The 25,316-nt window shown below is 50.7% G+C and overlaps 2 protein-coding genes across 2 annotated transcripts in view; one reads left to right on the top strand and one right to left on the bottom strand.

Moving 5' to 3' along the window:
• The window catches only part of LOC308053219 (olfactory receptor 14A16-like), a gene marked incomplete at both ends in the record, with an annotated part of 51,399 nt that extends 34,185 nt beyond the window's left edge, over positions 1-17,214 (top strand). The window contains one exon of the mRNA XM_080364044.1: positions 16,624-17,214. Within this exon, the coding sequence (XP_080220170.1) occupies positions 16,624-17,214 (591 nt within the window). The remainder of the gene's footprint in view (positions 1-16,623) is intronic.
• Positions 3,829-4,743, bottom strand: LOC308047798 (olfactory receptor 14A16-like; the record flags this gene model as incomplete). Its single annotated transcript, XM_080356530.1, has 1 exon — positions 3,829-4,743. The coding sequence occupies one exon, from the start codon at positions 4,741-4,743 to the stop codon at positions 3,829-3,831; it is 915 nt and encodes a 304-aa protein (XP_080212656.1).
• Positions 17,215-25,316: the final 8,102 nt, after the last annotated feature.

Genomic DNA, 25,316 nt, shown 5'->3' with positions numbered 1-25,316 from the left:
GCATCATCCTCAAAGGTGCTGAAAGTGCACTGTGTTACATCGTAAAAGATGAGAATAAAGACGTTCAACAGTGTTGATCCAAGTGCTGGCCACTGAGAGATGTCACCAGTAACTGGCTGCACAGAGGACTTTGTACCACTGGTGATATTTGGTCATGAGTGTTTAGCCAACTTCCCACCCAGCATCCACTTCCTGAGCCCCATCAGCACCACTCTGGCCAGAAGGAGACCATGTCTGAGGTGTGGCTGGAGGGCCGGGCCCAAGGAGTTGTGGTGAATGGAGGTAAATTCAGTTGGTGACCGGTCACGAATGGTTTTCCCCAGGGCTTAGTATTGGGCTCAGTTCTCTTTAATCTCTATCAATGGTCTGTATGAGGTGATCGAGTGCACCCTTAGTAAGTTTGCAGACAACAGCAAATTGGATGGGTGTGTTGATCTGCTGGAGAGTGTGAAGGCCACACAGATGGATCTGGCCCAGCTGGATCATTGGGCTGAGGCCAGTTGTCTGAGTTATAACAAGATCAAATCCTGGGTCCTGCACTTGGGTCACAACAACCCCAAGCAGCGCTACAGGCTCGGGGAAGAGCTACTGGAAAATTGCCTGTTGGAAAGGGATCTGGGGGTGTTGATCGATAGCTGGCTGAACATGAGCCAGCATTGTCCACAGGTGGCCAGGAGGACACCAGCCTCCTGCCTTGTATCAGGAATGGTGTGGCCAGCAGAACTAGAGAAGTGATTGTGCCAGTGTGCACAGCACTTGTGAGGCGGCAGCTTGAATCCTGTGTTCAGTTTTGGGCCCCTCATCATAAGAAGGACATTGAGGCACTAGAGAGAGTGTGGAGGAAGCGACAAAACTGCTGAGGGCCTGGAGCACAAGTGTGATGAGGAGCAGTTGAGGGAACTGGTGGGTTCAGCCTGGAGAACAGGAGGCTGAGGGGAGACCTTCTCGCTGTCCACAACTGCCTGAAAGGAGGTCGGAACATGGAGGGTGTTGGTCCTTCTCCCAAGTAGCAAGTGATAGGACAAGAGGAAATGGCCTCAAGTTGTGCCAGGGAAGGTTTAAATGGGATATTAGGAAAAAATTCTTCCTGGAAAGGGTTGTCAGGCATTGGAACAGGCAGGTCAGGGCATTGGTGGGGTCACCATCCCTGCTGGGCTTCAAAAGGCATTTAGATGAGGTCCTTAGGGACATGGGTTAGTGCTTGATTTAGGTTGTGGTTGGACTCAATGCTCCTGAGGGTCTCTTCCAACTGAAATTATTCTATGATTTTATGATATCAACTGGAAAATTCTTCTATCACATCTTCTAAGTGCTATTTACACATCTGCCTCTTTACCTACAGTCCTGAAACTGATCTAATTAGGTGCACAAGTCTTGAATGCTAGATGTAAATGATGAAAGCAACATGGCTCTGTCAGTCTGGTCTGATACCTGCCAGTCCCAGGCAAACAGCTCAGGTACATGGGGGCTTCTTGAGGTTTGCACTGGGTGCTTGTAGTGAGACCATGGAGCTCAGCCTGAAAACCTGAGAACTCCTCTCACAACTGAAAAATCAAACCAAACCCAACAACAACAACAAGAACAAAAAATCCCCCACTCTTTTTTTCATCAGAATAAATAATTCAAACTTTCCAATAAAATGTCAGGGCAAATCCTATCCTGCCAAAATATGAATTTTCAGAATGTGTATGGACTGTGGGAGATGAAACGTTGGCCTTTCCCTGTGCTTGCAGTGCCAGAACTCTGTCTATCGTGATGTGTATTTAGTCCCCCTGAACATCTAGGTGTTTCTACCTGTCCTTATCCAGCTCACCATGTCTGAACTCATTTCTTCAGAAGCCTGTCTGGACATTTGCACTTTCCATCGCTCCCCAGAGGTTCTTCACCTCTCACTCTTGGCTCATTCAGAGCCTCTCAGCTCTCACTCCGCTTTGAGCTTAAGGCAGGTAAAGTCTTTCAGCAGTTGCTCTCGTACTCCCTATAGGCAACTCTTCAATTATGGCAATGGACCTCGCTGGAAACTACTTAATTTAACCACAGAACTGAGAAACATCATTAAGTTCTATTGTGTTTTCTTTTATTTTTTTTTTTTCTCCTTTTTTTGTTTCCTCTTATTAAAAATTCCCCAGTGCCTGTTTACATCCATTTCTCTAAGGAAACATGAAATAATTCAAGCAAACAAGCTGTAACAATCAGGTGCAAACTTCAGTGCAGAATCTCGTGTAAAGAAATGTGCTCTAAATCCCAGGGGGTCAATGAGCAGAACAGGAAATTCGGGGAGCTGATTATAGATTTCCTGCTAACAATTTGAGTAGAGAAACATTCTTCACAGGAACTACTCTGTTTATTTGACACCTTTTAGGTCTCCTCCTCTACCTCTTTAATATTTTTTTTTTTCTTGTTCTTCCCCCTATTCTGTCTTCCAAAACGTTCCCAAGGGAAAGATTCCTTGAATCACAGAGTCACTCCTGTTTGAACATCATCTTGTCTCACTGTCCTGCTCAGGGTGGGGTGAACCAAGTGAAGTTGTCCAAGGCCTCTGCCCAGCTTTGCACCATCCACAAAGGAGCTGAAAGTTCACTGCATCACATCATTCAGGGGGAGAATAATGACATTCAGCAGTGTTGGCCCAAGTGCTGGTCACTGAGGGATTCCCCCGGTAACTGGCTGCAGAAAGACCTGTCCCATTCCCTTTCCATGGAAGGAGACAGACTGACCAGCCTGTAATACTCACAGTTCTCATTCTCGCCCTTCTTGAAGACAGGTTTGACAATTACCTCTTTCAAAGACCTCAGAACGTCCCTGATTGCTTTGGCACATTTGAGACCACAATCCAGAATCCCGGGTAAGGATGATGTAGCAGACAGGAGCACACGAGACTGATCTGCCGGGGCCAGTGGGATTTGTTCCTGGAGTCACACACAGAAATGTCAGGGTCTGTCAGGCATCCACATCTGAACTGTTCTTATGGACTCCTTATGCATGCAAGGATGTTTACAGACAGAGTCTGTCCCTTTTACACAGAGGCAGGAGTCACAGTGTCCCTCTGGCCTCCTGTTGCCCATCCCAAAGGACGGGAGGCACCTCAGCCCTTTTGTGTGTCCCCCTGCTCTGCACTCATCTGAGATGTCCCACATCATGAGGAATGGACACAGGGAGCTCAGTTCAAGGAAGAAGATCCCAGTGGATGATTTCCCATGGGATGTTACTTCCAACGTGAAGGTCCTGCAGGTCTCTGGCAGGAGGCCTGGCTGTGAGAGGACACTGCTGTGTGCCAGCCCTGCACACACACACTGTTCAGCTGTACCCTGGTGTATGCACCTGTGGCCACTTTCATGGGCATGTTATTGAGAGAATCTTTGGAAGAAGACATAAGCCTACAGGCAGTTTAGTGTGGAGATCACTTATCTATCTGGAAAGGTTGTTCAGGGGCCAGCTCTGTCACAGCAGTGCCCATTGATCTGGAAGAACAAGCGCTGCTGCTCCCTGGCAGCGCTGCCATGATGGACTCTTTTCCCCTCCTCCTATGTACAAGAACTGTCCCTGAAGCTCCAAAAGGCCTTGCAGGAAGGACATAGTGGAAATGAAGTCACTATAAGACCCTTTACTTTGTTTAAATACACACAGATCATGGCTTCTCATTTACACAGCCAGTGGTTATAAAAGAAAAGCAGACAGCAAATTAGAAAGGGGATAACAACATTACCACAAAAAAAAAAAAAAAATGCCAATAATAGCAGAAAATAGAGATGACAGGCTGGACCTGTAACGAGTTAAACTAAAACTCCTATGTAGAAGCAGATGGCCAGTTTATTGCTTCAGAAAACACTAAAATATGAGTTTCCACAGGGCATCCTTGAGCTGCTCGTTCCTCATGCTATAGATGAGGGAGTTCACTGCTGCAGGCACCACTGAGTACAGAACAGACACCAACAGGTCCAGGGATGGGGAGGACATGGAGGGGGGCTTCAGGTGGGCAAACACGCTAGTGCTGACAAACAGGGAGACCACGGCCAGGTGAGGGAGGCAGGTGGAAAAGGCTTTGTGCCGTCCCTGCTCAGAGGGGATCCTCAGCACGGCCCTGAAGATCTGCACATAGGACACCACAATGAACACAAAACACCAGAGGTCAAAAAATGCACCAACCACAAGCAACCCAAGTTCCCTGAGGTAGGAGTGTGAGCAGGAGAGCTTGAGGATCTGGGGGATTTCACAGAAGAACTGGCCCAGGGCATTGCCCTTGCACAGGGGCAGTGAAAATATGTTGGCCGTGTGCAGCAGAGCAGTGAGAAACCCAGTGGCCCAGGCAGCTGCTGCCACGTGGACACAAGCTCTGCTGCCCAGGAGGATCCCGTAGTGCAGGGGTCTGCAGATGGCAACGTAGCGGTCGTAGGACATAATGGTGAGGAGACAATACTCTGCTGTGATCAGGAAGAGAAACAAAAAGAGCTGTGTTGCACATCCCAAGTATGAGATGGCCCTGGAATCCCAGAGGGAATTGGCCATGGACTTGGGGAGAATGGTGGAGATGGTGCCCAGGTCAAGGAGGGCGAGGTTGAGCAGGAAGAAGTACATGGGGGTGTGGAGGTGCTGGTCCCAGGCTATGGTGGTGATGATGAGGCCGTTGCCCAGGAGGGCAGCCAGGTAGATGCCCAGGAAGAGCCAGAAGTGCAAGAGCTGCAGCTCCCGTGTGTCTGTGAATGGCAGCAGGAGGAACTGGGTGATGGAGCTGCTGTTGGACATTGGCTGCCTGTGGGCATGAGGACCTGTGCAAGGAGGAAAGACAGTCACATGCTAGGGGTGACTTCTCTGAGGAAAATAAACATGCTCTTTGGCATGTAAAACCCCCTCCCTGATGATGGGATGTTTCCGCTCATTCTTTCTTTGCTGTTTGAATAACAGTTCATCACAGCTTAAAATGCAGCTTGGGCATCTAGATACCATGAACACACCTCTGGATCAAGAACCCCTGTGTTGGTGTCAGAACAAAAACTGACCCACACTCCCATTCCAACCCCAGAGAGCAAGAGCGTCAGGGACAGGTGGAGAAACAGGGAAGGACACTGCAGTGCTACCAGAAAATAAATCGAGGACAGAAAGGCAGACGGGCATGCTGTGGAACCTTCTCCTTACCCGACTGTGCTGCTGCCACTCACATAATGACACTGTAGAGCAAGTACTTGTAGCACCTCTTTTGTGTACCCCGTTCCAGGAACCCTTCACCTGCAGGTCCAGCTGCTGAGGTGGAGACTTGTGACCTGGACCCCATGGCTTTGGGGCAGAGGGTCTGCTGGGGAGGGGAGGAGACCAGGGGTTGCACTGGGAAATGTGTCTGCGCTGCAGGGAATGGAAGGGGGGCCTGAATCCCCTCCCCAGCATTTCTGGTCCATCTCCCTCTCCATGCCCATGTTTGTGCTGCCTGCAGCTGTGTGTCTGTCCCTGGGTCTGCTCCCTGTCAGTGTCACAGACCCCGTCCCACCCGCTGTGTGCTCAGCTCTGTCCTGCTCACGCCTCCTGGCACTGCCCAGGGGCAGCTCTGTGTGTGCAGGGGCTCAGGAGCAGCTCAGACACATCCTAACGAGAACTGGGGTCTCAGTGTCTTCTCCAAAGAGAGAAATAAATCCCCATCTCCCACTGCACACCCAGCCAACCAAGAGTGGAAAACTGAAAGCACAGACTCCTTCCCTGGCAGCTGTTCCTGTCTCGATGTCCTTGTTCTGAAGGACCCTCTGCCATGTCTGTGGGGGGATCTGGAGCTCTGAGCAGCCCTGACGCACACAGCCGCCTTCAGCCCCACAAGCTCCCTGCCTGCCCTGCTGGGGGTCGCTCCTTCCACCCACAGCTGCTGCCATGGGATCTCCCGGGCAGGCTGAGCGCTGACCCTGGCAGGCGGCAGAGTCCCTGCCCCGGCACAGCCCTGGGGTGCAGGGACCCTGCTCTGCAGGACAGCCCTGGGCACCCCTGGGTGCTCACTCGGCTTCACAGCGGTTCAAAATGGCCTGACAAGAACCCCGTCCTTACAGATCCCACAAGCTGTGCCTGTGCCAGTTTCAGGAGATGCCTTCAGGAGCTACAGCTGCACTGCCCTGCACCAGAGACTTACCATGGCAAGGGCTGCAAAGGTTTCTCCTCCAGTGAGCTCTCAGTCATCCTCCCAGTCCCGACCACCTTTAATCTCTCTCTGCCTTGCTTGTCTCCTGAGATCCCCAGGCAGAGCCCTCAGCCCTGCTGCGTGTGCAGAGCTGCTCCTGGGCAGAGCTGTCTCTCTGCAGCGCTGCCGCTGCCATGAGCTCCCTGTGTCCCAGGAGCCCAGCCCAGCTCAGCAGCACAGGAGCAGCCCAAGGCGCTTTAATGACCCCTCTGGTGGGTTTGGTGCTGAGTCCATGGACCTCAGACTCTGGAGGAAGCTGATGCAACTTCTCAAGAAGTCAAAGTCAGATTCAAACTCCAAAGTTTCTTGTAATGTTAATGGATCACACCAAGGGACACAACTGAGAAACCATCCCAGGGGTCTGGTCAGAGAAGAAAATTGGAAGTAGAGATGACAGGTCAGGAAAAACAAAGTAAAGGTCTCTCTCATGCTGAGTAAACCTGGTTGTGTTTCATTAGACAAAGGGCCAGGCCCTGACCCCCAGCCCTAGTAAGTCAGATCCTGTCCTTCCAACGTTGCCCGGGCCCTTCCTGGGACAGTGTGATGTGGGGCTGTGCAAGGCCAAGGGCAGGACTATGGTCCCACACCTCCCAGGTTCCTGGCTGGGGACAAGGAGGCCATGAGGCCCCTGTGCTGGAAGGACAAGGTGTCTCCTCACAGGTATCAGAGGTGCAGACAACAGCCATAGCCAAGTGGAGAAGGAGCTCATGTCTGGTGGGGCATTCAGCCTCTTTACATCCCGTGATCATCTCCACGACAGCCTGTCCTGTGCTGTGGCATCCCCTGCACCTCTTTCCCTGCAGGCTGCAGACATCCCCCCTGCTGCCCCACCTTGCTCTTATCTGGGCATCTTCCTTCCTTTGCTGAGATCTCTCCATCCTCCCCAGCTGGTCCTTGAAGCACAAAGCCTTGGGCTGATGCAGACTCCCTCTGCTGACCTGCTCCACCACAGCACTGCCCTTCCACTCACATTCCTTTCTGCTCATGTCCAGCCTGGACCTCTCCAGCTGCACTTTGGGCCATTATTTCTTTCTCATGCTCTTTCCCACTATGCAGAAAACCTCCACCACCTCTGAAACCACCCTTCAAGCACTCTCAGGCTACTCCTGCACTGCTGCAGCCTCCCCAGTGCTGCTGGGCCAAAGCAGCCCAGGTCCCTCAGCACCCCACACCATGTGCACAAGGTGCTGAACCTGCCTTGGCACAGCCCTGCACTCTCCAGTTCCTCCCTGCTTCTCCAAAGTGGGAAGCCGCACACTGGCACACACCCGTGTGTGTGGGTCACACCAGTGCTGAACCGAATGGGATGAGAACTGCAGGTGTCTGGGTCCCCACGCTCCTCCTCATGCAGCCCCATGTGCAGCTGCCTTGTTCATGGTGAGCGTGCACCATGGGCTGGTGTGGGGACTTTGTAGTGCCCAGGCCCTTCTCCTCAGGGTCACTGCTCAGCGTGTCAGGACCTGCTCTGTCCTGATGGATGGGGTTATTGTCCTGGTCACTTTTCCTTATCAAACTTCAGATCTTTCTGTTGGGTGATTTCCAGATTTCCTCAACGTAACGATTCTCCCTGGACAGAAGCTCCATTCACTCAGTTTCCCTTCATGTGGGAGAGCAGCAGGAATGTGTGGAGCTCTGCCTGGGGCCAGACAATGTCTGCTGAACGTTGAGGAGTCAGCATGAGAGGACAGAACAATATGGATAACTTTGTGGTGACTGGACATCAGCTACAGACTCACTGATGAGGAACTGGAATGAGATGAGGCCTCCTTCAGACAAATGAAAGAAGCCTCATGTTTCCAGAGCCATGTCCTCATGGCAGACCTGAGATATCCCAATATCTGCAAGGTACCAGCCATCCAGGAGGGATTGGAACCCATCGACAACATCTTCCTGGCACGGGTGACTGAGGAGTCAGTGGAGTGAGGTGTCATGTGGGACTTCACACTTACAAACCAGAAGGAGTTGGTCAGGATGGAACAGTCAGGGATGGAAAGTGGAGCTGAGGCTCCTGGGAGATGATCACAAGGCCAAGAGCAGGATTTCAGGAGAGCAGGATTTGGCCTACTGAGGGACCTGCTTGGGTCCTATGGGATATGACCTTGGTGTCTGCAGTGCTTTTCTCTCCCATTTCCTCCCTCCTCTCTCCCACCTGCTGTTGCGCAGCGTTTTTTACCCTTTCTCAAATAGAATATCCCAGAGGTGTTGCCAGCATCACTGAGTGGCTCACATTGAGCAAGGACTGGGTCCATCTTGGAGCAGCTGAAATCGTCTCTGACATTGGTCAAACTCCTGTTGTCTTCTTAGAGAAGTGACAACTGTAGCATACCCACACCTACCTCCAGTTCCAAGACTTTGTCATGTAAACCCAATAGAGAGTGACAATGTGTTGGGTGTTACAAACTACATGATCATGTAGAAGAAATGGAAAAGATCTTCTGCCAGCAACTCAAGGAGGAAGTCTCCAGTCAATGAGCAGCTTCCTATGGTAAACTGTAATTGCTCTGATATTCACTGGCCTGACAAAGTGGCAAGTGCCAACAGTCCAAAGGATCTTGGGCCAACTGCTTAACATGTCTGCATCGTGGGCCAATGAGAGTGATGCTCACCTGGATCTGGAACTGGGAAACAAAGAAATCGTGGTGAAGGATGTGAACATTAGTGTCCACCTTGGCTGTTGTGACCAGGACACAGGGGGGTCCCAGTCACCAGAGGGGAGGGAGGAAGGCCAGCAGCAGAGCACAGGCTGGTGGGCTCCAGAGGAGAAGACTTTGCCAAACTGGGGGGGCTGATTCAGGCGGTGGCATGGGAAGCAGCTCAGAGGGGTGAAGGAGCTCAGGATATCTGATCAGCCTTACAGGACAGGCTGCTCGAAGCACAAGAATGATCTATCTGAGAACCAGTGAAATGAAGCATTTATCTAGTGAGGCTGCTCGTCTGAACTGACGGCGCTGCAGGGCACAAAGGCTCCATATCGACATGAACTGGAGTCTGCTGATACCACCTGTTCTGGAAAGGGAGGGATGGGCGAGCAGGGAAGGGAATAGAATAAATTTGGCTTTATTGCTATTTGTTATGCAAATGCTCTGTGTTCAGCTGTTCCTGAAATCTCCCTAATCATCCACACCAGACTTGAAGCCTTTAGGATAATGATGCACAGAGCCTTGGCTTGTAAGAGCATTTTAGATGTTAATGAACCCTCTGCTGCCATGATCCTGAACTGCAGCTACTGAAAGAATGAACAAACCTCTAACGAAGTGAAAGGCAGAAGCAAACCCCAAGTTTCTGAGGGTGTTTGGACCCCATGAAGGGCCATCACTGACACAGCTGTGAAGGAAACAACCAGTGCAGGTCCCTGTCCCTGTGGGCTGGTGAAGGAAAGACTTGGAGACACTGGTTCCAGGTGGTGAGGGCCATGTGGAGGTGGCTCTGGTGCCATGTCAGCCCTTGATGCTTGTTCGTCACCAGAATGGCTGAGCCCTGACCCCTGGAACCTGGTAGATTTTTCTCAAATGTTTTTCAAGGCTTTTCCTGTGGTCAGTGTGAGTGTTTTGTGTTTTGGGGGAGATTTTATGTCAAGTGCTGTTGCTTTAACTGCAAGGCTTTGGTGTTCTGTGGAGTAGGAAATGCCTGTGAATTCCTCACAATTCATCCAGCTTCTTTCATACACCTGGCAATGGTCACCAGTCACCTCAATGTCCCAGTCCCACACTTGCTTGAATCCTCTATTTGGATCCACACCCCATAACTCCAGGAGGTTCATGCAACAACCAGGGTCATGGATGACTCCTGAGGACCATCCAAGTGCGGGCAGTGTAAGAGAGGAGCAGAACAGGGTCAGCTCATGGGCCATGACTGAGCACAGCCACCCCAGCAGCAGCCATTCCCCATCTCCCAGGCACAGCCATGCCCACAGCATGGAAATGTCACTGCCATACAGGATTAGCCCAAGAGAGGACTTTCTTCCTTCCATATCCCCAGGAAAATCTTCCTCCTGTTCCTCCTCCACCTGCAGACATCAACTGCTTTCCATTTCTGGGCTCAGACATGGCTGGAAGGCTTCACTGAAGCCATCAACCATCTCATTGCTTCTCCCTGACATGCCCTGACCCTCTCCCACACCTACAATGGCCAATCACAGCTGCTCAGGTGTCCCGCTCTTCAGAAGAGGCCTTGAGCTTCTTGGTTCTTCCTGGTGCTTATTATAAACTTCCTCGTCCTCTCCAGAGTTCATGGTGAGCTTTCTTGTCCATAACAGCCCCTTTATGACCATGTCTTACTAAATGGTTGTATTTGTATGATCATTTGTGCAGAAAGGGCAGACACAGGACAGCACCCAATGTGTCAAAACTGATGCTGAGTGAAATGCTGTAAAGACCCGATGAGTTCTCCCTGTGTCTGTGTCTCTCCTGGAAGGAGTCTGTCCCGAAAAGGGGATCCAGCTCCTGTCACTCTCTGCAGAGGCACATGAGCAGTGTCCATCACCTGGGGACACAAAGGGTGACGTTTGCCAGACCACCCTTCATCTGAACCACTCAGATGTGTGCTTGTGGATGAGTTATGGAGCCTTATAGTGCAAATACCTAGTTAATTGTCATTGCCAGAGCGGCGACCACAGATGCAATGTACTATTTTACAGATACGTAAACATAAGCATAAATGACTGACATTCCTAGACATATTACACAAACACTGGAAGGATTATTCATTCCTTTTAACATGATTATCCTCAGAAGGCCACCAGCTTTGCATCTCAGGAAATGGGATCCAGAGTCCAAGGGCAGGATGGTTTGGGCTCTGTGCTGGGATCTGGAAACTGAAACGTGCTCCCATCTCCCAGCCCCCTGCCCTCCTCAGTGAGGGTGTGAGACATTCTGCCAGCGAGGGCTGAACTCACAGCCATGACCAGTATCTTATGTTCAACTGCAGCCAATGGTGTCCTGCCAGCTCAGGATTGGAGCTTCCATTGCTGGAGGTGTTTAAAAGACGTGGAGATGTGGCGCTTTGGGATATGGTTTAGTGGTAAACTGGGCAGTGTTTGATTTATGGTAGGACGCTGTGTTCTTAAGGGTCTTTTCCAGCCTAAATGATTCCATGATTCTCTGATTCTCTGATTTGGGTTGAAACCACTTCAGTTCCGTCACCTCCAGGATCCCTCAGAGGCGGCTGTTGTGTGGCACAACTGTCCTGGCTCTCCAGGCAGGTTGGGCACTGGTTTGGTGTCTGCATTGGCAGTTTTCCCCTTCCTGGGGTAAAAGGCTGTTGAGCAGAGACAGTTGTAGAGATTTGGGTCACAGGGGTTTGCAGCAATCCTGTCAAAACCTGAGCAGGCTGAGCTTTGGAGCCCAGGAAAAATGGAGATGCTCTGAAGGATGTTTTTGAACTCTGATACTGTCACTGATAACAGTAACAGGGAACTCCTCATTCTCGCTGATGATCATGATGATTTAAATCTCTTTAATTTCAGTCCTAACAGTCATTCTTGCTTTTCCAAGTATCTACTACACCTCAGCAGTTGTGTCTTGAAAGAATTTCTTAGAACAATGCTTTTTCTCTCACTTCTTTTTTGTTTTAATCATTTAAAGAGTACACCTCTTGGACAGAATTACCCCCAAATTGTGCTTCTTTCATTATTTTTCTAACTTTTAATTAATTCTTATGTGGTGTGATGTGAAGTTTGCATAGGAGAACGGTTTCTTTTTGAGATGAAGAAGGCCAAGGAACAGATCCCAGGTCAGTACAAAGGCACAAAGGAAGCCAGAATCTTTACGTGTGTGCACTGACACACACTGTCACCTGCATTTCCAGTCTCTGCAGTCCCAACCGTGCAGCAGAGTCTGGAGTTCTGAGCTCCCTTCATCTGCCCTGAGTGACACGTGTAAAATGGAACTACCCGAGTATAATGGCTGGTTTTGATTCTCTTCACAGCCTGAAGCACCACATGGGTCAGGAGACAAGCCAGGATACCCAACCAGGACTCACATATCCTTCACATAGATTTTAGGTGTTCCCTGGCATCTCAGCAGACATGCCACATTGATATCTGGGTGCGAGGAGCTGGTCAAGTGCCTCGTCTCCATTTTTATAATGATGGATTTGTGTCTGGCTGATGTGCAGACTCTGTGCATGGATGCTGACATCTGTTGAGCAACCTGCTCTAAAAGGGTTAACTACATGGGCTGTTCTTTTTGGAAGGGCATTAGGACAGCAAAAAAAGAAGACCTTGGGTCAGGGCAAAAGAGAAAGGATGGAAAAGTTGTGGTCAGGACTGTTCGGGGGCACTTGTAAAGCAGCCCTGCACCTCATGTGAATTTTTCCTGTCCTCAGAGAGAACCTGAGAGCTTTGTCTGAACTGAAAACATGAAGGGGAAGGAAGGACACCGTCATTCAGGCTGGATGGGACCTTGGGAGGTATCTTGACCAACCTCCTGCTCAAAGCAGGGTCAGACCAGATTACTCAGGGCTTTATCCAGACACATATTGGTCACTTGGCTTTTTACCCATCTATTTACACACTGACACAGACCATAATATCCTACCTTGGACACAAGAATATTGCAGGGGATGACATTGAATGCCTTGCTGACATTCACGTATCAGACCATCGTTGTTCCCCACGTCCACAACCCTGTCCTTTCCTCACAGAAAGCAAAGAGAATGGACAGGCACAACCTGCCCTGCATAAACCCCGTCACCTTCTCTTCGAGACACCCAGAAATGAGGTCCCAGTGGACATGCTCTGAGGCACAGCCCTTAGTTCCCCTGCTCACCCATTGGCCATTTTGAAAAGTGCACACACTGTGTGAGAGCTGCCAGTGGTCAGGGAGTCCCCCCAGTCTCCATGAGCTTTCCAGGATGGTGCAGAGTGGCCTCACTGTGACATCGTCCTCCTGTCCCAGCTCCTGGGATGCTGCCCCTGCTGTCCCATAGACTGGAGAGGATTGTGTTAGTTCCAGTGACCCCTGACTTGATCCCCATCCACTGCTGCTTGTTCTGCAGATTCCCATCTCAAGTCACACAGGCAATGGACACATTGCTGGTGAAGACGGAGGACAAGAGGACACAGGGTTTCTCACCTCTTTCTCTTATTAAAATCTTCAGTGGCCACACAGGGTCTTTGTTTATCCTTTAAGTGTTCCTGCAGTAGTAACAGCTCATTATGGGGCCCTTGAATTGCCTTACAGGTCTGGATTGAGCTTTGATCTGGACTGTTGCTGTGCTTGGAGGCTGCTCTCCTTGCAGACCAGATGAACTCACTCCTGCCACCCTGCCTGGCAGTTCATTCCATCCGTGTCACAGCTCTGTCTGCAGCACTGACAGCTCCAGCTTGCCCAGTCAGGTCCCTGGCTGAGGACATGGCCTCACATCTGGGCTGAACCACCCCAGCTGTGACACCAGCCCAGCTCTGACCTGCCACAAGAAACCTGGTACCAAGTGTCCAAGAGCCCCTGTGTGCAAAGGCTTTGCTTCAGACCACAGACATGACATGGCCAAAGACTGATGAATGTCTCTCTAGACCCAGGAGTATAAAACCAGAACAAAATGCCTGAACTCATTCAACTGAAGATATTCTTCCCCCGGCTTGGAGGAATTAGATCCTTTTCTGTAACATTCCTGGTGTCCTGTCTAATGATGGGACAAGAAAAGTTGATTCTCATACGAATTCATTGTTTAATACAAAGAACACAATGAAGTGTCTCTGAAGAGGAGAGAGAATCAACATCACTGATTACTTCAGGTTGTTTCAAAGGATGTGCCCCTGGAGCCCCAGGGACAGAGAAAGGGACATCATGGGCTGCTCCTGTGCTGCTGAGCTGGGCTGGGCTCCTGGGACACAGGGAGCTCATGGCAGCAGCAGCGCTGCAGAGAGACAGCTCTGCCCAGGAGCAGCTCCTCTGCACACGCAGCAGGGCTGAGGGCTCTGCCTGCAGCACCGAGGGCACAGGAGCCAGGCACAGAGAGGGGAAAGGCAATGTAGGGGGTTGGTTGCTGAGGGCTCATTGAGAGACAAATCTTCACAGTTCTAACATGGTAAGTCTCTGGCTGTAGGACAATGCAGCTACATTTCCTGGCAGAATCTCCTAAAGCAGGCACATGACACAGTATGCAGGATCTGTCAGGTCTCTCTCTCAGTATCTCTGTTGCAGAGAAGAACACACTCCAGACCAGTGCTTCCCTGCTGCACTGTCAGAGGCACAGGGCATGATGGCAGCTTCTGCTGAGGGTGATTGCAGGGGTAGCACCCAGGGGTGCCCAGGGCTGTCCTGCAGAGCAGGGTGCCTGCACCCCAGGGCTGTGCTGGGGCAGGGACTCTGCCGCCTGCCAGGGTCAGCGCTCAGCCTGCCTGGGAGAGCCCAGCAACAAGGAGGGGAGAAACTGTGGGGGGAAGGAGCGACCCCCAGCAGGGAATGGTCCTTCTGCTGCTTGTGTACAGGTATTGCTTTAAAGATAAGGAGGTTACCTGAGACTGTCCTTTCAGTTTCCTATTACAAGACTGGAGCTGGGGGGGGGGACGGGAGTGGCATGTGTGAAATCATAAATGCAAAATGAGCTCTCATGCTTAAACAAGTCACTGAGACTCCTGAACTACAACTCTGAGTGATCAGTACATCTGCCGGAAGGCTCATGACATCCCTTCACCACCCCTCTGCTATGCACAGTACCTGCATCACCTCGGCTGGACCCGTCAGCCTTGGTCTGACTTGTCCTGTTTTCCAGCCTGCAAACAGGAAGATGCCCCCAGGCAGTGCCCTGTGAACAGGCAGGATCTGTAGGGCCAGGGAGAGGGCACAGAGGGTGGGATGGTCTGTGAGCACAGACAGGGAAGAGACATGGACAGGGAAACACCTCCCAGGGGGAGAATCTCCAGGCAGCAGGGAAATGATTAGCGAATGAGAGGAAACTGAACCCGGAATGGTTATGGGAGGGAGAACAGAGAAGTGTCCCTGTGATCACCTGCAGGTCAGATCCCTCCTGTGAGCAGCCCCCTGGCCTCCTGTCCCACCCAGCAAAGCCTCTGCCCTCAGGGCCGGGGGCTCCAAGGCATGAAGCAGCTCCTGTGCAGCCAGAGCTCCAGTTCCTCTGCAGAGCACAGGGGCTGAGAGCAGCTGCCCAGCAGTGTTGGTGTCTGGGAGGTGGCTGCACAGCTGGGGAAGGGTGACGCTGTCTGAGTGCCCGGCTGCCTCTGCCCTGGCCTCTCTCACACCCACCCTCACCGCATTTTCCTTCTTGCTCCCCTGCTCTGGGTCACTGCTGTTGGGACCTTGTTCTTGCTGTCAGGCTCTCTGGGGATGGCAGTTTCAGCTGCAGAGTCACATCCTGATCTTGTGGGTCCTTTCCTGCAGGTGTGTCCATGTGCACACGTGTCCCAGTTTTGCTCTGACCTGTGGGCTGTGGGCAATGCATTCTGTGGGGCTGGGGAATGAGCTGTGTGTTTCTTGGGCTAAGCGTGGGGTGTTGAGACCTTAGGAAAGGTTGGGACATGTCATGGTCTGAGGTGGATCCCTCTGCTCTCAGCAGTGCCTGGTGGCTTTTCAGGGTAACATGGGAGTGTGATCAGCCTCCATCTCAGAAAGGTGCCAGCCCAAGGCAGCTGGAGCAAGAGAGAGGGACAGAGCAGCTGCCCTCACTCTGCACTGACCCACAGGCATCATCTGGTCTCGCAGGACTCGCTCTGTTCTCCCTGAGTGCAGCAGAAATGCTGAGGGTTTCTGACACCCAACAACACTCTGCAGTGAATATGGGGGAATATGTAAAAAAACGTGGAACTCCTAAACTGCCTTCACCATCTCTGTTCCCTATCACTGGGAAAGCAATTGCTGACAGCCCTTATGTGTTAGCAGAACCAGGACAGTCCCCACCGTTCCCGTGGCCCCACTTCTGCAGAGCTGGGCTGACTTATCGACGGCCCATGGGCAGAGGCCTTGCTCTTGGTTGCACATTTTCCAGCCCCAGGCAGGGCTGCAGCCACAGTGCTGAAAAAGGTACTCCTAGAAAAACACAAGAGTGTCTGTGTGTGACATGGGAGAATCTGTGGGAGTTGATTTGATTTTTGTAAGAGAACTCTGCCCTGGATTCTCACTTTCTTTTTTTTTTTTTTTCTCATGACAGCGCCCCATGTTCAGGAAAAGCAAATGTCCAACAGCAGCTCCATCACCCAGTTCCTCCTCCTGCAGTTCACAGACACACGAGAGCTGCAGCTCTTGCACTTCTGGCTCTTCCTGGGCATCTACCTGGCTGCCCTCCTGAGCAACGGCCTCATAATCACCACCATAGCCTGGGACCAGCACCTCCACACCCCCATGTACTTCTTCCTGCTCAACCTCGCCCTCCTTGACCTGGGCTCCATCTCCACCACTGTCCCAAAAGTCATGGTCAATTCCCTGTGGGACACCAGGGTGATCCCATATGAAGGATGTGCTGCACAGCTCTTTTTGTTTCTCTCCTTCATCACAGCAGAGTATTCTGTTCTCACTATCATGTCGTACGACCGCTATGTTGCCATCTGCAAACCCCTGCACTACGGGACCCTCCTGGGCAGCAGAGCTTGTGTCCACATGGCAGCAGCTGCCTGGGCCACTGGGTTTCTCAATGCTCTGCTGCACACAGCCAATACATTTTCACTGCCCCTGTGCAAGGGCAATGCCCTGGGCCAGTTCTTCTGTGAAATCCCCCAGATCCTCAAGCTCTCCTGCTCACACTCCTACCTCAGGGAATTTGGGCTTCTTGTGGTAACTATATTAGTAGTATTTGGCTGTTTTGTGTTCATCGCGGTGTCATATGTGCAGATCTTCAGGGCCGTGCTGAGGATCCCCTCTGAGCAGGGACGGCACAAAGCCTTTTCCACCTGCCTCCCTCACCTGGCCGTGGTCTCCCTGTTCGTCAGCACTGGTGTGTTTGCCAGCTTGAAGCCCCCATCCATCTCCTCCCCATCCCTGGATCTGGTGGTGTCTGTTCTGTACTCAGTGGTGCCTCCAGCAGTGAACCCCCTCATCTACAGCATGAGGAACCAGGAACTCAAGGATGCCCTTTGCAAACTCATATCCCTCTGTTTCCAGAAGCAATAAACTGGCCATCTTCTTCTATACAGGAGTTTTAATGTAGCTAATTACAAGCCCAGCCTGTCAACTGGATTTTCTGGTGTTGTTGGTTGTTTTCTTATTGTGATAATGTTGTCAACCCCTTTCTAATTCATTGCTGGCTTTTCTTTTATAACTGTTGGCTGCTTAAATGAGCAGCAGTGCTCTCCTTGTCTCTAAAAAGAATAAAGGGCTCTTTAGTGACTTGTTTTTCACTATACCCTTCCTGCAAGGGCTTTTTGGAGATGCAGAGACAGTTCCTGTGCGTGGGTGGAGGGGAAAACAGCTCTGGCATGTCAGCCCTGCCAGGGAGCATCAGCGCTTGTTCTTCCAGAGCTGTTCTGGTTCCACTCCCACACTCTCCTTCTCATCCCTTGTGTTGGTGCAAGGCCTGAGAGCTCTAGCAGCTTGGTCACCATCCTGCTGTGTGTCAGTCCTGTGGACGCATGCAGGGACAGGCAATGGGCACTGCTGTGACAGAGCTGGCCTCAGTAACAGTACTTGCACAAGGAAAAGTGATCTTCTTTGGGCAGTGCATGATGGTTTATATCTTCTTGCAAAGTTTCTCTCAAGCTTTTTCCTACAGAAGTGGCCACAGATGAAACATCAGTGTGCAGCTGAACAGCGTGCGTGTTCAGGGCTGGCACACAGCAGTGTCCTCTCACAGCCAGGCTCCTGCCAGAGACCTGCAGGACCAGCAGAGCAGGGGCTGGGCTGTGCCCCTGTCCACTGGACACCCTGCGGAAGGAGCCCCAGGTCAGTCATCATGGACTGGCCCCTCACAACCACCATTTCCAGCACTGGCCTCTCACCCCAGCTCATATTTCTTTGTCCTTCCGTAGAATTACACTGAATGAGTAGGTCAGAAATCCATGTTTGCATTGCACAGATGGGATGTGAGCATGCAGAACAGGTACATGAGTTGACATGAACTTGAGTCAGCACAAACACCAGCAGCTATTCCTTGGAGTTCCATGATGGCCTGTGGGACAGACAGGGTCTCAAGGTCATTTCTCATTGGGAATAACATTGCATGGAAATTGTTTGAATGCAGCACTGGGACGTGCTTCCTTTAATCACTGTCCCTGTGTCCATTCCTCGTGACGTGGGACATGTCAGATGAGTGCAGAGCAGGTGACACACCACAGGGCTGAGGTGTCTCCCGTCCTTTGGGAGTGGCAATAGGAGGCCAGAGGGACACCGTGATTCCTGCTGCTGTGTGTAAAAGGGACAGACTCTGTCTCTGAACATCCCTGGGTGCACAAGGAGCCCATGAGGCCAGCTCAGATGTGGACACCTGACAGACACTGACATTTCTGTGTGTGACTCCAGAACAAGCCTCACTGGCCCAGACAGATCAATCTCACATGCTCCTGTCTGCTATGTTGTCCTTACCCGTGAGTCTGGATTGTGGTCTTAAATGTGTCAGAGCAACCAGAGAGGTACTCAGGTCCTTAGAAAAGGCAGTTGTCAAACCTGTCTTCAAGAAGGGCAGGAATGAGAACTGGGAGAATTATGGGCTAGTGAGCCTACCTCTGTCCCTGGGAAGGAAATAAGACAAGTCTTCCTGCAGCCATGTCCAGGCACTTGGAAAACAAGGAAGAGATTGCTGAACCCAAATGAGCAGGGAAACAAAGGCATGTTGTGCACATGGAATTTCACAAGGTGTCAGACATGGTTTCCTGTGGTGTCCTTATAATGTGATTGGTGTTCTCTGGGTAAAGAAGTGAATGCTGGATGGGAAGTTGGCTGGATGATGAAGCCCAAATGTCACTAGTGGTACAAAGTGCCCACAGAGCCAGTTACCAGTGGGATCCCTCAGGGACCAGCACTTGGGCCAACACTGTTGAACGTCTCTATTCTCCCCCTGTATGATGTGACACAGTGAACCTTCAGCTCCCTAGTGGATGGTGCAAAGCTGGGCAGAGGCCTTGGACAACCTCACCTGGGTCACCCCGCCCTGAGCAGGACAGTGAGACAAGATGATGTTCAAACCTGAGTTGCTCTGTGATTCCAGGAATCTTTCCCTTGGAAACGTTTTGGAAGAAGGAAGAGGTGGAGGAACAAGAAAATAAAAATACAGGCGGAGGAGGAGACCTAAAAGGTGTCAAATAAACAGAGCAGTTCTGTGAAGAATGTTTCTCTACTCAGACTGTTAGCAGGAAATCTATAACCAGCTCTCCAAACTCCCTGTTCTGCTCATTGGCCCCTGGGATTTACAGGACATTTCTTTACAGCAGATTCTGCACTGAAGTTCTCACTGATTGTTACAGCTTCTTTGCAGGAATTGCTTCATGTTTCCTTAGAGAACTGGATGTAAACAGGCACCAGGGAATTTTTATTAGAGGAAACAGAAAAAAAAAAGGAGAAAAAAAAAAACAAACCTCCATAGAACTTAATGATGTTTCTCAGTTCTGTGGTTAAATTAAGTAGTTTCCAGCGAGGTCCATTGCCATAATTGAAGAGTTGCCTATAGGGAGTACGAGAGCAACTGCTGAAAGACTTTACCTGCCTGAAGCTCAAAGCAGAGTGAGAGCTGAGAGGCTCTGAATGAGCCAAGAGTGAGAGGTGAAGAACCTCTGGGGAGCGATGGAAAGTGCAAATGTCCAGACAGGCTTCTGAAGAGATGAGTTCAGACACGGCGAGCTGGATAAGGACAGGTGGAAACTCCTGGATGTCCAGGGGATTAAATACACGTAGTGATAGACAGAGTTCTGGCACTGCAAGCACAGGGAAAGGCCAACATTTCACCTCCCACAGCCCATACACTTTCCGAAAATTCATATTTTGGCAGGATAGAAATTCCACAGACATTTTATTGGAAATTTTGAATTATTTCATCTGATGAAAAAAAGAGTGCGGGGTTATTTGTTCTTTTTGTTTTTGTTGTTGTTGGTTTGGTTTTTAAGTTTTGAGAGGAGTTCTCAGGTTCTCGGGCTGAGCTCCATGGTCTCACTATAAGCACCCAGTGCAAACCTCAAGAGACCCCCGTGTACCTGAGGTGTTTGCCTGAGACTGGCAGGTGTCAGACCAGACTGATAGAGCGATGGTGCTTTCATCATTTACAATTAGTATTCAACACTTGTGCATCTAACTAGATAAGTTTCAGGACTGTAGGTGAAGAGGCAGATATGTGAAGAGCAATTAGAAGATGTGATAGAAGAATATTCCAGTTGATAATAGAGAATCATAGAATTATTTCAGTTGGAAGAGACCCTCAGGACCATTGAGTCTAACCACAACCTAAATCTAGAACTAAACTGTGTCCCTAAGAACCTCGTCTAAACATCTTATAAACCCCTGCAGGAATGGTGACTCCCCCACTGCCCTGGGCAGCCTGTTCCAATGCCTGACAACCCTTTCCAGGAAGAATTTTTTCCTAATATCCTGTCTGAACCTCCCCTGGCACAACTTGGGGCCATTTCCTCTTGTTCTATCACTTGCTACTTGGGAGAAGAGACCAACCCCCTCCATGTTCAACCTCCTTTCAGGCAGTTGTGGACAGAGAGAAGGTCTCCCCTCAGCCTCCTGTTCTCCAGGCTGAACCCACCAGTTCCCTCAGCTGCTCCTCCTCACACTTGTGCTCCAGACACTGAGCAGCTTCTTCGCCTCCTCTACACTCTCTCTAGTGTCTCAATGTCCTTCTTATGATGAAGGGCCCAAACCTGAACACAGAATTCAAGATGAGACGTCATCAGCACGGAGAACAGTGGCACAATCACGCCACTTCTGCTGGACACACCATTCCTGATACAAGCCAGGATGTTGGTGGCCTTTTTGGCCATTTGGGCACACACAGCTCATGTTCAGGTGCTGTTGATCAACACCCCCTGATCCCTTTCCACCAGGCAATTTTCCAGCCACTCTTCCCTGAGCCTGAGGTTGTTGTGACCCAAGTGCAGGACCCGGCACTTGGTCTGGTCAAACCTCATACAAATGGCCTCAGCCCAATGATCCAGCGGGTCCAGATCTCTCTGCATGGCCTTCCCACCCTCCAGCAGATCAACACTCCCACCCAACTTGGTGACATCTGCAAACTTAATGAGGTTGCACTCGATCCCCTCATCCACATCATTGATAAAGCTTAAATAGAACTGAGTCAAATACTGAGCCCTGGGGACACCACTTGTGACCAGATGCAAACTGGATTTGGCTCTGTTCACCACAATTCTTTTGGTCCAGCCCTCCATCGCACATACACCATCCAGGCCACGAGCTCCCGCTTCTCCAGGAGATGCTGTGGGATACGATGTCAAAGGCTTTACTGCAGTCTAAGGACACAACACCCACAGCCCGTGTGGCGGATTCACTCCCAACGACAGACTTTTCCTCATCTGCTCAGCCAGTCACCTTGTCACAGAAGCAGATCAGGCTGGTCAAGCAGGACCTGCCTTTCATCAAGCCATGATAATTGGGCCTGATTGCTCGTCTCGTGTGTGTGACTTCACAGTCCTTTCCCAGCCGTGTTCCTGCTGTTGGCCAATCCCCTGCAGAGGCAGAAGTGACCTCACAGTCCCCTCCACAGCCATTGGTTCCTACTGGACTATGAGTTCCTGAGACACAAGTGGCCACACGACATCGTACCCACCATCACCCTCCTTGTGGTCCAGTTTGTGAGCAGATCAAACTAAGCTTCTTTCATCAAATGTATCTGATAGATTTCCTATCAAGGCTTTGAGTGGAGAAACCTTCCTCAGAGGAGCTGCTGTATTTACTCTGGGGCATTTTATATTTGCAAGGAAAAGATTCATGGAATCCTACAATAACAGAGGTTGGAAGAGACCCCTGAACACCACCTCTGTCCCACTGACATTTATGGCACCCCAAGGAATAGCTGATGGCATTTGTGCTCCCTTGGGTTCATCTCACCACATGCACACACTGGACATGCACATGATGTGTATTTTTACACCTCATCTGGACAAGGAAAACATGGACTTTATACCTAGTATTTCATAGAATCATAGAACGTCCTGAGATGGAAGGACCCACAAGGATCATGGAGTCCAGCTCCTGTCCCTGCACAGGACACCCCACAGGTCACCCCGTGTGTCTGAGGACATTGTCCAGTCTCTTCTTGAACACTGTCAGGTTGAGGCCGTGACACCTCCCTGGGCAACCTGTTCAGTGTCCAGCACCTCTGGGGGAAGAACCTGTTCCTAATATCTAACCTAAACCTCCCCTGACACATTTTTCTTCCATTCCCTTGGGTATTGTCATTGGTCACCAGAGAGAACAGATCAGTACCTTCCCTTCCTTCTCCCCTTGTGAGGAAGTTGTAGCCACCATGAGGTCTCCTTTGAGTCTTTTCTTCAGCTCTGATGCTCAGAAACCCTTTGGTTTGCTTTCTGAAGCAGAAAGGAGAAGCCAAGACTTCAAGGCAATGGGAAGGGGGATCCTGTCCCTCACACACAGCTCAGGGCTCTTCCTGGGACCGTGGGATGTGGGTGTGCAAGGCCCAGGGAAGGACAACACTGGGACAACAGCTTCCAGCTTCCCCATGGGTCTCCAAGGAGGCACCGAGGCCCCAGTGCCATGAGGACAACATGTCTTCTCCTGGGCCTCAGTGGCAGAGACAACTGCCCTGGCCAAGGGGACAGAGACCTGGGTTCTGTGGGTCCCTTCCAGCCTTACAGCACCCTTTGCCATCTCCACCACAGGCTGTTCTACACGGTGCTACCCCTGCCCCTCTTTCCCTGCAGGCTGCAGACACCCATCTCGCTTCCCCACCTGCTCTCACCCCAGCATTTCTGCACCTTCACTGATGTGTCTGCACCCTCACTGGCTGCTCTTTGGAATACAAACCATGGGCTGATCCAGCTCCCTCTGGGTGACCTCTTGCACCACAGCACTGCCCTTCCAGTGACATTTCTTCCTCCTGATACTCGGTCTCCACTTCCCATTCTGCTTTTTCTTTTTCTCTCCTGTTTTTTTTCCCACTACTTGAGAAAGCTTTACCACTCAGAAACTGCCCGTCAACCATGGAAAGAAACCGGTTAGTCTTCTTGTGGCCTTTTACCTGACCAGAGAGGAGCCACCTCACCATGATCTTCTAAATCCCATGAGTGCTGCTGGCCTTTCAGCTTCTCTGACAGACACGACCATGTCCCTGCTGCTGTCCCGTCATGTTCTCAGGTGGGATGGACATGACAGCCCATCTCCAAGGGCTCTTCCTAGGTAGGGCCTGTGGGTACCTTGGCAGAGGTTCTTTCCCAGCCATGTCCCTGCTGCTGGGCTGTCACTTCCAGAGACAGAACTGACCCCACTGTCCCCTTCACAGCCACATGAATCTGACTGGATTATAAGTGTCTGAGACACAACTGACCTCACAATACCACACCCACCCATCCCCCTCCTTAGCACCCAGGACCTGACCAAGACTCAAACATGTTCTACATAGACCTACACCTGCTCCTTTTTCCCACAGGCTGCAGACACCCATCTCACTTCCTCACCTTGTTCATATATGTCAAATATGTTTTCTACTAGCAACGTGGATGAAAAGCGCTCCTCACTGGAATTGCGGGATTTATGTTAACACCTTCTAGATCTCCTCTTTTGCATTGTTTTTTTACTATTCCTCTACCTGTTCTCTCTCCAGAAACCTCTCCAAGGAAAAAATTCTGTCAAATCACAGAAAAAACTCAGGTTTGCAGAGAGGCCTTGTCTCACTCATCTTGTCTCGCTCTCCTGCTCAGGGCAGGTTCAACCAGGTGAGGTTGCTCAAGGCCTCCAGCCAGCTTTGCATCATCCTCAAGGCTCTTAAAGTGCTCTCTGTTATATCTTAAAAAGGGAGAATAAAAATATTCAACAATATTGGCCCAAGTGTTCACTCAGTGGTCACTGAGAGATGACACCAGTAACTGGCTGCACGGAGGACTTTGTACCACTGATGATATTTGGGCTTGATGGTTCAGCCAACTTCCCAGCCAGCATCCACTTCTTGAGCCCCATCAGCACCACTCTGGACAGAAGGAGACCATGTCTGAGTCTTGCAACACCCTGTGCACAACATGCCTTTCTTTCCCCTGTCCATTTGGGTTCAGCAATCCCTTCCTTGTCCTTCACATTCCTGGAAATGGCTGCAGGAGGACATGTCCCATCCTCTTCCCAGGGAGGGAGGTAGGGTGGCCAGCCTGTTATTCTCCTCATTCCTATTCCTGCTCTTCTTGAAGATGGGTTTGAGGTCTGAGTTTTCTAAGGACCCCAGAACCATTCTGGTTTTCTTGACACTTATGAGAGCACAATCTGAAATCACAAGAAAGGGTGACAGAGCAGACTGGAGCACTTGCAATGATCCTTTTCAAGGCAGCTGAGATGAATCTCACTGATCCAGTAGGGTTTGCTCCTGGAGTCACACACAGAAATGTCAGGGTTCTGTCAGGCATCCATATCTGAGTTGGTCTCAGGACTCCTTCTGCACCCAGGGACGCTCAGAGACAGAGTCTGTCCCTATTACACACAGAGGCAAGAGTCACAGTGTCCCTCTGGCCTCCTGTTGCCACTCCAAAGGAAAGGAGACATCTCAGCCCTGTGATGTGTCACCTGCTCTGCACTCATCTAAGATGTCCCACATCATGAGGAATGGACATGGGGACCTCAGTTCAAGACAGCACATCCCAGTGCTGCATTCAGGTTATTTCCTATGGGTTGTTTCTCCCAAAATGAAGTGACCTCAAGACCTTGTGTGTGCCACAGGTCTTCATGGAACCCCAAAGAGCAGTTGATGGTGTTTGCACAGAACAGGAGATGGGTCATTTGACCAGCTCCCTGAACACAAGTATCACTGTGCACAGCACCTGAGATTCCCAGGAACACTCACCTCTTGGTCCAGAGGAGTGTGACTCCTCTTGAGCTGTCCTGGCCTGTCTCCTCACTCACATGGTGATTTAGGCACCCACTTTTCTGACATACTCAATCTTTATCAGGAGATGCTCCTTAACAATATGAACAGGAGACTGCTGAGACCGCCTGTTCTGGAAAGGGAGAGAAGGGTAAGCAGGGAATGAAACAGAAGAAATACTGCTTTGTTGCTGCTTATTATGGAAATGCTCTCTGTTTGGCTATTCCTGAAATCTCCCTAATCATCC

This window comes from Nesoenas mayeri (assembly GCF_963082525.1).
Source record: "Nesoenas mayeri genome assembly, chromosome: 1".
NCBI lineage: Eukaryota > Metazoa > Chordata > Aves > Columbiformes > Columbidae > Nesoenas > Nesoenas mayeri.
This window is presented reverse-complemented; position numbering and strand designations above follow the sequence as displayed.